We start from the raw sequence: 11,687 nt of genomic DNA, 5'->3' as shown, positions 1-11,687 counted from the left end.
GTTGTTTGGATGTGCAACTAAATGTCTGATCCCCCTTAAGCACACGGACATGGAGCACCTTTGTCGCCTCTCTAACAAATGCACTGGGCAAACAGGCTGACTTTCTCTCACTCTCAGGAGCTAAAGTAAGAACTCTCCCACAGTGCACCTTCAGAGAAGGGGAAGGGGCAGTACAGTGGATAGATGAGAAGACAAATGCAAGCGTGGTGAGGGGTGTGAAAAGGCTCATTTCCCATTCACCAGTGTACAAGTCATAAAGTTGTTGATGGTATGCCTTTGAATGCACCCAAGTGATTAGGAATAAGAAGTAAATACATGTGAGTCCTCATCTTCCTTCCACTGAACTCATTAGCTGGTAGGCAGCCCTTGCAAAGCCCCTATTGTTCCAGGCCACATGCCTGCTTCTGCAGGCCTCCAGGTAGAGCATCTGAATCACACTGTTTCCAAAGGCCAATCCCTGGAATTGTGTGTGTACCTTCTCACCAGAATTTACCGACATATTACCTGTGGAGTCAAGCCTGTGTACCTGCTGTGCCAGGGTGAACAATGTCAGGAAGAGGACAGGGCCTTTCAGTCCTGGACTCACTGGCTCATGGTTGGGGCAGGAAAAGAGTGATCTAGGACACACAACACACAATGTGCAACATAACTCTTTATTATGAAAATAAACAGCGACCATGTGTGAGGAAAGTACATGGAACAACTGATCCTTCAGGTGCTTATGTTACCTGGCCTGTAAGGTAATTTTGATTTCGTGGTCAGCCAGGCCTCCATCCCCAGTCATGGGTATAGCCTTAGGCTGGAGGAAAGAGAAACAGCGATGACGTGGACATCTAAGGCTTCTTTTAGGTGGTTTGCTTGAAAGCCTCCTCTGGGATCTTGCCCTCATTCTGGAGGGAAAGAGTTGGGACATCAGAAGAGCCAGATCCGGAGTTTCATTCCCAGGCCACCCAGCCTCCATTTTCTTGGCCTTACTGAAGGCCCAGAAATGCCCATCGGTAGCCCGCTTAATGATTCCCAGACCTCACCTTGAGCATAGTGAAGACCTGACCAGCTCTGGTATAGTTCCACTCGTTGTCCTGAAGGCACCTGGAGAGGAAGAACAGGTGATCTCCATTAGTACCACAATACAGACAGGCTGACCGTGGGATGCTAAATCAGTGCCAGTTCTTTGCTGGGATGCATGTACCGGAATGATCACTATGTGCAACGATGAAGAAAGACCTAGTGAAAATGTCTATCACTGGCATTCATGCCCACTAGAATTCAAAACAGAAAAATAGACCTTTCCAAAAGAACAAGGGAACTTAATATATATTGATAAAAAAAGATATTCAAGAAAACAAATGGGAAATTTAAAAGTACAAGTTTCCAGTCATTTTTATTGAGATATAATGCACATACCATTTTATTATTTTTGTATGCACATACCATTTTAAAGGGTACAATTCAGTGTTTCCTTAGTATAGCTACAAGATTACACAATCATCACCATTATCTAATTTCCAAATAATTGTATCTAAAAAAAAACCTCATTAAACATTTATTGATCAAAGCCATACCAGTGCTGTGTAAAGTAGTAAGTCATTGTGGTTTTAATCCACATTTCCTTAATGACTAATTGTTGAGAAGTTTTTCATGGGCTCCTTGGCCCCTTGTGTATCTTCTTTGGAGAGTTGTCTATTCAGACCATTCTACCACTTTTTAAATTGGGTTGTTTGTCCTTTTATTGTTGACCTGCAAGCATTCTTCATACATTCTTGTCAGATATGTGATTTGCAAATATTTTCTCCCATTCCTTTGGTGGGATTTATAGTCTTTTGATAGTGCTCACTGGTGCACAACACCTTTTAATTTTGATGAAGCCCTGTTTATCTATTTTTTCCTTGGTTGCTTGTGCTTTTGGTGTCATATATAAGAAACACTTGCCTAATTAATGAAGGCTTACATGTATGTTTTCTTCCAATTTTTTAATGGTATTAGCTCTTACCTTTAGAATTTTGATCCACTTACAGTCTGTTTGTACATGATGTGAATCCAGGGTCAAAATTCCTTGTTTTGCATGTGGATATCCAGTTGTCCCAGCACTATTTGCTGAAAAGACTATTTTTTTTCTCATCACATTTTTTCAGCACTCTCACTGACAATCAATTGACCGTAAATGTGAGAGTTTATTTGTGCACTCTCAATTCTACTCCGTTGATTCATGCACTGTCCATATGCCAGCACTGCATAGTTCTGATTACTGTACCTTTTTAGCGAGTTTTGAAATTAGGAAGTGTGAGTCCTTTAACTTTGTTCTTATCTCTCAAGATTGTTTTGGTGCAACTTATATGTGAAATTTAGGATAACCCTGTCAATTTTTACAAAGAAGGATTTTGACGGGGATTGTGTTGAATCTGTAGATTGCTCTAGGTATTACTGCCATCTTAACAATATTAAGCTATTTAGAAATATTCCAACCAAAGGAAAGGGATTATCTTTCCCATTTTTAAAATTTTTTAACAAAGTTTTATGGATTTCAGAGTGTAAGATTTGTGCTTCTTTTGTTACATTTGTTTCCAAATATTTTACTACTCTGATGCTATTGTAAATGGGTTTATTTTCTTAATTTCATTTTTGGACTGCTCATTGCAAGTACATAGAAATAAAAACGAGTTTTGTATATTGGTCTTTTATCCTACAGCTGAATTTATTAGTTTTATTAGCTTTTTGGTGGATTCTTTCAGATTTTCTATATATAAAACAATGTCATTGAGCATTATAATATTTTTTAATCCTTCACATATATAATAGTATGACACCTTCTCCATGTACTCACTCTCTTTCTTTTTGGAAGCAAACTATCCAAAATGTTATTTTTCCAAATTTCCTGTGAGTTTCTTTGATTCACACTCCTCCACCCAAGTCGCTGTCGCAACTTGCCCTTTCCCATGTACACCCACCACTCACTTCTGAGACCACTCGAGTTTCATTCCAGACTGAGTGGAGAAAGCATGAACCATTTCCTGCTGCTCCTGGGAGACGGTGGGCATGGAGCTGGAAGTTGGTGTAGGATCTCGGTAGGAGAACGCATTCCAAGTCTCACTGGGGGTAGCATCTCTCACAAACAGCTCATCATTCACGATGCATAGACTGGAGAGAAAATGGGCCCTCAGACAAGTAGATGAATGTACAACTCCACATCCAGATCAATGATCCTGTTTCCACTGCCACTCAGCAACTAGATTCCTTCCTTACCCCTACTGTATGCCTGCCATCCTCCCCAGATTCCGTGGCTTGTGCCTCCACCCCTTCACAGAACCCACCTTTTCAGGGACTATCTACCAACCTCACTAGATGTGTACTTAACCTGCAACCCAGGGATGATTTTACACGCACATTTATCCCTTACAATAGCCTAAGGGAAGGGGCAGCTAATCCCCATTTTCCAATGAAGACGATGTGTCACAGAGAGGTCATGTGATGCCAGTGAGTGCTGGGGTCAAGAAGAAAACCCAGTGCTCTAACCCCAGAACCCATACTCTTAACCACCACACTAGACTGCTTCTTGGATCTACTTGTTGGCTTTCCACAATAGTGAGAAAACCAAGATGTCTTCACCACCACGCTCCCACAACCCTGAGCCCAGGCTGGGATGAACATTCCCACCTTCAACGTAGCGCTCACCTGGAATTGCTGGCAGGGATGGTGATGAAAGTCCTGGTGAAGGCGCGAACAGAACCCTGAGACTTTCCCTCCACTTCAACAACAAACAACAATACCCTCTTAGAGTCACACATACGTCACATGCCCACACGGTGTTCCCCAGTCAGGGTCTGTCCTGATATTCATGCTGAAGGGAACTATTGTTAACTGGGAGTTGGGGTGTCTGGTATGGGGATGCCAACAGTACTGACAGTCTACGCCCAGTGACAGGGCCTCTACTAGGTGGCAGGTGCTGTGACAACCATTCCACAAGTTCAATTGATTCATTTTTCATTCTGAGAGGTGGGCATTATTAGCTCCATTTTGCAAATGAGGAAACTTAGAGGTTAAGTAAACACCTCAAGTAGTTCTTGGAATAAGGATTTGGGATGACAGCCATGAAACTCCATAGACTGTGTCTATGTAGGGCAGACCAGCATAGATCCAGTTCAGACCAGGATGGTTTGGGGACAGAGTGGAGGCAGAACACAGTGGGAATAGGAAGAGAAGGAAAGGGATCAGGGAAGCTGGGGCAGTTCTGAGAGGGATTCCGGCCTGCGGGGAGGGAGCAGTGGGGCATCTGGGGAGGGACTCTATGCACACTCACCTTCCTTGAACACCCCATGGACAGTGAAACAGAGCATCCTTTCCTGAAAGGGAAGAGTCCAGGTGCTAAGTCACCTAAACTTCCTACCCACCCATGGCTTTCTGGGGCTGCCCTTGGGAGGAAGAATGTGCTCACCGTCTGGAACCACATGTCCACCAAGAAGGAGCTGAGATCGTGCTGTGTTTTGGGCAGCACACAGAGGGAGCCCACGATGTCATATTTTGTGTGATTTAGTGGCTGAACACACAGGGCTAGGGGGAGAGGAGAAGCAAGCGAAGTTCATGGGTCACCAAACCCTGGGCCATAATAGTTAATCCCTGCACACCCTGTTTCCCTGCCCAATCTTCCTCATCACACACGCACAGGGGTCCTTGGGCTTCTTCATATTCCTGCTTTCCTTGAAGTACTCCCACAAACTGCTTCTAACAGAGAAAGAACAGAAAGTGGTAGTGTGGCCAGTGTGGGTGATTCCAGGAGCTGCCCTGTGTCTTCTGGGGAGCCACAGAGCCCAGGAATAGAGACTGGGCTTTGCTACTTACGGGCCTGGGTCCTTGGGGTTTAAGGGAATGACCAGGGAGAAGCAGGCCTCATCATGGTAGGCACCGAGGAGACCCTGACGGTCTCCAAAATCATAGATGAAATAGTACCTGTGGGAGAGTAATGAGGACAGTCTATCTCTGTGGTCTGGATCCCAAATGAGATTTCCAGACCCAGTCAGCAGTTCTGAGCTTGGGTGGCCTCACCCATCCTAGCCATCCCCTTCTCCAGATTCCCAGGAGTACTTACTGCTGCAGGAACTGCAGGACTAGACTCTTCAGGGCATCAGATCCTTTGTAGCTTTCCTGGAATCAAAATACATTTGAGACTATGTGGCTGATAAAACCTCCCTTGTAATAGCCCAAATGTTGTTTGATCAATTTTCCCTCACCTTGCAGGGCTTTAACAAGCAGGGTGTGTCAGTATCAGTGATAACTGGTGGTGATAACTCCTGGCCATCCTGGAGAAGGGAAGAAGAAGTCAGCAGGGGAGACCAGGGAGGTGGCCCTGGATGATCAGGGGGAAAGATGAGCCCAAGAGAGGGTGAGGGTCAGAGGTTAGGTATGAAAGCGTACTGGAAATTACATGGACAAGATTAGAGTGTGTGTCTTCAACATGACATCTGGAAAGTATTTACTATTATATGCAACTTTTTTCTGGTGTGTGTGTGTGTGTGCGCACGCGTGCGCATGCACATATTTTTCCAGAGAGCATATTCATGTCATTTTCAGGAGTCCTGGTACCCTAAAATGGAAAAGGGTCTGACACAAACATGTAATCTAGAGAAGACCCAAAGAGCTTGAGAGCAGGTGTGGTAGTGATCAATGTTAGTAAGAGACAATGATGAGTGTAGTCACTTACCAGGCGTAACAACTTAGGAAAACAGTCCTTGATGGCACTGTCCAAAATCCAAAATAGAAAGAAGTGACTGATAGGTCAGGGTTCCGAAGCCTCCCTCCTATCCTTTCCCTCCCTTCCCTCCCTCTCCTTTCCACTGGGCAGCTTCCACCTAGACTGCTCTGACTCCCTTCTTCAGTGCCACCAGAAGCAACATGTGGAGCTCCAGGGATGACTTCCCCTCCCTGTATCCCTTACTTCCTCCAAATCCTCACTGAAGACTCCCGAGAGAAGAGCGAAAGGAATGGGAGCCCAGAGCTCTGCTACATCACTAGGGGTCTAGCATCCTGAAAGACCCTGATATCCCCCAGGGATGTCCCAGGATGTTGGGGCAGGGAGGGGTTTGAGGCAAGGCCCAGGAGGCAGGGAGGGAGGAGGGGATGAAGACAGAAGAGCGAATGAATGTAGGAGGGCAGAGGTAGGAGATACATAATGGAATCAGTGACTAAGGAGTAAGAGAAAGCAAAGCAAAGGGAGGGGAAAGAAGCTCTACCGTGGTGGCAGGGATCAGGAAGAAGAGAGAAGAATGGGGAAATGGCTCCCTGGTTGCAGTCCTATCCTTCATCTTCCCTGGCAAGCCCTGGCACCCAAGGTAGGAATGGAAAACATGCAGGTGTTGGGTTGGGGGCCCACTGCATGCTGGATGAAACTTTGTCACCTATGTGAGCCCAGTCTGAGCTGGGGAACGAGACAACCACAGGGGCAGGAGATTTTCCCCAGAGGGAGTATAGGGTCAACCCCGAGGTCAGCGTGGGGCTGAGGGTCTGTCGTCCCCTCTCATGATCAGTGCCTTCCCTCCTGATGGACCCTGTGCACGTGCACCTGTCTTAGTTGATTCCTAGCCTGAGGAATCATATCTGTGCGGGACTACCCAGGGCTTCTCTGAAGGATCAGTTGCGGAGATGTGATGTGCGGAGGGAAAGGAGGGGGCAGTGCCTCTGAGAGGCTTTCCTTCTGTCTCCTCAAGCACCTCTGCCCTCTGCCTTCCATTCCTGCCTCAGAAAGGCCTCTGCTCACTGGTAGTCACCCATCTCTGGCCCATTGACTCAGGAACCCTGGTTTCTCCCAAGCAGGGCCTTACTACTGGCATTGGGTCAGAGGAACGGATATCGTGATGGTAGGACTCCAGGACCTTGGCCTCAGCATGGGGCAGGAAAGCCACCATGGTAGCCTGAAATTAGAGTGGGCAACCCTTTTGGAGTAAGAGAAGGAGGTCCCCTTTCAGAACAAGGGAGAGAAACTCAATCTCAGTAGGGAGTAGGAAAACCTGTCTCAGCACTGAGGCCCTGAACTGGAGGACCCTTCTCAGTTCAAAGCACTAACATCTGGCTCAAGTCTGGTCCCTCCTGGTCCTGGTGAGGAGGAGGAGACTTGCTTCCAGGAGCACACTCTTGGAGGGCATTCTAAAGAACACTGAAAGCATAAGGAGGGCACTTGATGTAATGAGCACTGGGTGTTATATGTAACTGATGAATCACTAAATTCTTCCCCTGAAAATAATAATGCATTAAACGTTAGCTAAATTGAATTTAAATAAGAAAAATTTAAAAAGATGTTTTTTTTTTTTAAAAAAAAAAAAGAAAAGAAAAATAATTCTGACTGCAGTGAGGTGGAAACAGACTCCAGACCAGGAGAGCAGGTGAGCAGGTCAGAGGAAGGAAACTCCTTACAGCTGAAGGACACAGAGAGAGGAGTAGATGGGACCTATGGTCCTTCTAGAGGACTAGGGTTGTAGCTTCCTGCATACATGCATTCTCAGGGACAGTTCAGGTTCCCAGGACTGAGGGTTCCCAGGAAGTGTGAGAGGTGTTCACACTGACCTTATGTAGGTGGACTCGTCTGGAAAGGTGTCACACAAGGGGTTTCCTTCTAGCCAAAGCTCTTCAAGCTCCAGTCCTTTAATCTTGTTTAACTCCCACAGCAAGTTCAGCTGAGAAATATGGGGAAGAAACTGGAAAAGATTCCCAGGGAAAGAGACACAAGGGCCCTGCACCCGATCTCCCACCTTTCCACCCAGGTACCTTCTGTTGCCTCCTGTCATTACTCTGATGAGCACTACCACCCACTGTCAACCCCCAACTTTGATTTGGCTCCCTCTTCCCACCTCATTTTTGGAGAGGTTCAGGTTCTTGACTGTGGGGGCCATCTCTATAATGTCAGACAGACCATCTAGCCCATACAGTTTGTTGTTGCTCAAGTTCAAGGACAATAGCTGTTGATGAAGAAGAGTTAGAGTGACAACTACTACCAGGGACTCAGAGACAACTCTGTCCTCCACCCCATGTGTCCCACCCCTACCATTAATAACAGCACTGGGCCCAAGGTCTCACCTCAGGGTAATTCTCTTCAATGATCTGCAGGGTGGCTGCCATGCAGTTTCTTCGGTTCAGGATTATATCTATATCATGGCCTACCAAGTCTTCAGGAAGTCGAGAGGAGGCAATCAGAAGGCTGAGAGTGGGGTCTAGGGCCAGCACCAACCCCTTCTCACATCACCATCCCTCAGTCTCCATCCCAGAAAGATCCCTGTGCTGTCACCTGCCCTAGAATTTTTGCTGTTGTGTACCTGGGTCAAAGCGGAGACACTGGAGGTCAAGAGCTTGCTGGGAGACGTCATAGCGTTTGTTCATGGTCAGCTGCAGAGAGAGACACAGAGAGCCACTGGGAGGCTCCAGTGGGGATAGGGAAATCAGGGGCTGAAGGAAGAAGAGGTGGGTGTGGGTGTGGGCATGCAATGGGCCTTGAGTCTGCATTACCTTTAGCTGCTCCATTTCTTCTGGCTCCAACTTATACCTCACAGAGTAGGGTACAGAGGAGGGATTGACAAAGATAGATATCTGCAGGAAGGAGAGGTGGGGCAAAGACCAAGAACTTTAATTCCAACCAGCCCTGCCCTTTCTTCCTGCCCCAGGACTAGGGAGAGGTAGTGCCCTCAACACATACCTTTCGGTTCTCCTCATCATAAATCTTGCAGCTGACATCCTTCAGTGCAGAGGCAGTGCCAACATCCTGGACAAAGAACCGAGCCTGGTTTTTCATGTAGTGAAACTGCAGGAGAGGGAGGCAACATTAATTTTGGAGGATAGAGTCTTCTGGCTCAGTTGGCTTCCCCCACTCACACTTCCCTATGCCCACTCATCTGGCTTCACCATCCTCTCTTACATCGACTGGAGTGAAGGGGACACTGCAATGGCTCTGGATTGAATTCATTAGCCATGTCTTGTCATACTTTTTCCCATAGGGAATCTAAAGGTGAAAAGAAGAGATGGGAGTGAGGAGAGACAACATAGAATTAAAGCTGGAAACAGACCCAACAGTGTTCTTATCTGACCTTCTTTTGAGCTACATAGAACTTCAAAAGAAGGGACCACTGGCATTCTTTCTTATTTTCGTGCCAAATATGGATTTTCTAGACCCTCTGATGAAGGAAAATCTCCATTGAAAAGCTCTCCTCCAAATAATTGACGTAAGGTTGTGTAATGTGGTCTTCCTTTTTTTTTTTTTATAAGGTTCCAGGATAGTCTATCTAATGCAGACCTTGCCAAGACACTCACATTGATCTTGAACCATTTCCCTGGGTTTCCATTTTGTGCGTTCACCCCCATTTCTCTCTTCAGAGTTTTTCTGTCTCTCCACACAGTAATATGGATATGGCCTTCATTTTGCCATTTCACTCTCCTCTTGTTGTGCCGGGTGCTATAGGGAGTGCTGTGGAGGAGAAGTGGAAAGACAAAGGTAGGGCCATAAATGCTAAGAAAGTCTTCTTCTATACACCCTCACCTCTCTGTCACCAGGAATACAATTAGGATCTCTTAACCATTATTCCACTTTTGGCATCCTTCAGTTTTCCAGTGAGAGAAGAAAAAGACGACCAGGGAGAGTGAAAGAGTCACCTAGTCCCAGGGGCTGCTACATGCAAACCAGTCTGCCTGATCACTTACTGTCTTATTTTGGGGTCCTCTTGGACATTTCTCATCAACACATTTCCATCATTCTCCTGGAGGTATGAAAGATGAGGCTCATATCCACCACATTCATAATGAGGGTTCCTCTTGAAAAAGTCACCGTGGAATGAACTCCAAATTTTCTTTCTTCCTTGAGGTGAGCTATCACCATCATTGTATTCTCAAAAGGGGAAAAAATACAAGATTGAAGACATGTCAGTGGTCCCCTTACCATGTATACATCTTAGGCTAACACCATGGTAGGACAAGCAAAGTGTCAATCTGCCCTAAGGGTCCAATCCCCCAAACCCCAGAAAGGAAACTCCTCTGCTTGTCCAGATAGGAGAGCCTTATTTGACAGATGGGATTATCAGGGGAGGATCCTGGGAGAGGAGGAGGAGGAGGTTATGTATTGAACCTTTTAAAGAATGAAGCAGGATTTATAAAAAAACAGAGGTCTATGCATCCATGGGTTAGACTGGAAACCAACCATACACTAGGAAGACATCTGAATTGTGCCTTCTTTCAGGCTTGTCTAAGTACCACACCAATACCAGGGAAGCATTCTTTCTCATGCTCCCCAAATTTAGTCAGCCACCAAACTGATCCCACTAACACTCAGAAAGCTGTACTTCCTTTGCTGGCGTAGTTCAAGCTTTAATGTCAGGTGGGACTGATGTAACAGCCTCCTAAGCTGTTCCACTCCCTCCAGCCTTGTTGTCAACAATACTCAGTTTGAGATACCCAGAGTGAGTTTTCTTTTTTCCCAGCCTGAAATGCCTTTCAGGTGAGGGGACAACCCTTCCTAACCTCGGCTCCTCTATAACAAGGATCTGAATTACAAACTGGGATGATATGTCAACTACCATCTCCAAGTGTGCACTGATTCTTCTTTTTTCATTATATTATTGATTTCTAACATGGGTCCATTATGATTAGAGAACACGCCCTGTGTGATTTCAATTCTCTTAAAATTTGTTGAAGTTTGTTTGATGGTCCAGGAGATGCTCTAGCTTGATGAATATTAGATAGACATTGGGGGGGACGTGCCTTGCTGTCATCGGTTGGATTACTATATTTATGTTGCATAGATCCTGTTTATTGTGTTATTCAGATCTCCTATATTCTTGCTGGTTTTGTCTCTAGTAATTTTATCCCTTGTTAAATGGGAGGGGGCTGTTGAAGGCCCCAACTATAATTATGGATGTGGTTATTTCTTCTTTCAGCTCTCTTAGTTTTTTTGTTTCATGTACTTTGAGTCTCTGTTGTTTGGCCCATACACATTTAGGATCATTATGACTCCCCAATGTACTGATCGCTTTATTATTATGTAGTGCCTCTTTCTTTCTCTTATCAATTTCCTTTAATCTGACTTCTACTTTCTTGGATATTGTAACCACAAGTACACTTAGTGTCTTGGTGCTATTTCATCCTGTATTCACTCCTAGGAGTTGTATTGATATTTGCCATTCCCCCTGCAAATACTCCCTGCCAACATATATAATTTACATATGGAAAGATTTGGAAAATTTTCTGGTATCTACAGAAATAAGAGGCCATTTCTCTCTCCCACAGTGGATTCACTAAGGGTATTTTATTTTTACCACATTCAACTGAAACAGTGAAACAGCAGATAATAATGCTAGTGGTTTGGGTAGGCAGTGAGGGGAGAATTAAGGTACCTAGACTGGTAGAAAACAGCTTCCTTTTGGATTCTAATATTTAAGGCTCTCTCAGTTTGTGTGTTGTACATTTTGTACCTTAATTACTCCATGCTGTCTTAGGGCACACTTATGAGTAAAAGTCTGTTCACTGGTGATTGCTCCATGATATACTGATTACAGCCATGTTTCAGATTAATTCTTCTGGGGAGTCACTGCTTTCAGTGTGTGGCCTTGCTGTCATGACAGCCCTGCTACTCATCACCTTTGGGATGTTCCCTGTGTGGCGCCAGAAGTGGAATTAAACATGGGCAGAGCATTTGATGCTGAAATGCCAATGGCTCAGTGTCAAAA

At 45.3% G+C, this 11,687-nt stretch overlaps 1 protein-coding gene across 1 annotated transcript; it reads right to left on the bottom strand.

Moving 5' to 3' along the window:
* Positions 1-845: 845 nt before the first annotated feature.
* Positions 846-9,830, bottom strand: LOC132006695 (nuclear RNA export factor 2-like). Its single transcript, XM_059384651.1, has 20 exons — positions 9,670-9,830; positions 9,283-9,436; positions 8,891-8,974; positions 8,672-8,776; positions 8,485-8,565; positions 8,295-8,364; positions 8,059-8,147; positions 7,833-7,940; positions 7,549-7,658; positions 5,693-5,729; positions 5,223-5,291; positions 5,081-5,136; positions 4,834-4,941; positions 4,658-4,716; positions 4,430-4,545; positions 4,295-4,337; positions 3,670-3,742; positions 2,953-3,135; positions 1,029-1,089; positions 846-890 (listed from the first exon to the last, which is right to left on the bottom strand). The coding sequence occupies exons 1-20, from the start codon at positions 9,702-9,704 to the stop codon at positions 846-848; spliced, it is 1,686 nt and encodes a 561-aa protein (XP_059240634.1). The 5' UTR covers positions 9,705-9,830.
* Positions 9,831-11,687: the final 1,857 nt, after the last annotated feature.

Source organism: Mustela nigripes, chromosome X (assembly GCF_022355385.1).
Source record: "Mustela nigripes isolate SB6536 chromosome X, MUSNIG.SB6536, whole genome shotgun sequence".
In the NCBI taxonomy this organism is placed as follows: Eukaryota; Metazoa; Chordata; class Mammalia; order Carnivora; family Mustelidae; genus Mustela; species Mustela nigripes.
Note: the sequence above shows the minus strand (reverse complement) of the source record. Positions and strands in the feature narration are given on the sequence as shown.

Coding starts and splice junctions, on each gene's coding strand:
- LOC132006695 (XM_059384651.1), bottom strand. CDS start 9,704: ATGAGAAATGTCCAAGAGGACCCCAAAATAAGACA. Junction 8,365..8,484: donor AAGAAATGGAGCAGCTAAAG/GTAATGCAGACT, acceptor CTCTCTCTGCAG/CTGACCATGAACAAACGCTA. Junction 4,717..4,833: donor AACCCCAAGGACCCAGGCCC/GTAAGTAGCAAA, acceptor TTTCTCTGTTAG/AAGCAGTTTGTGGGAGTACT.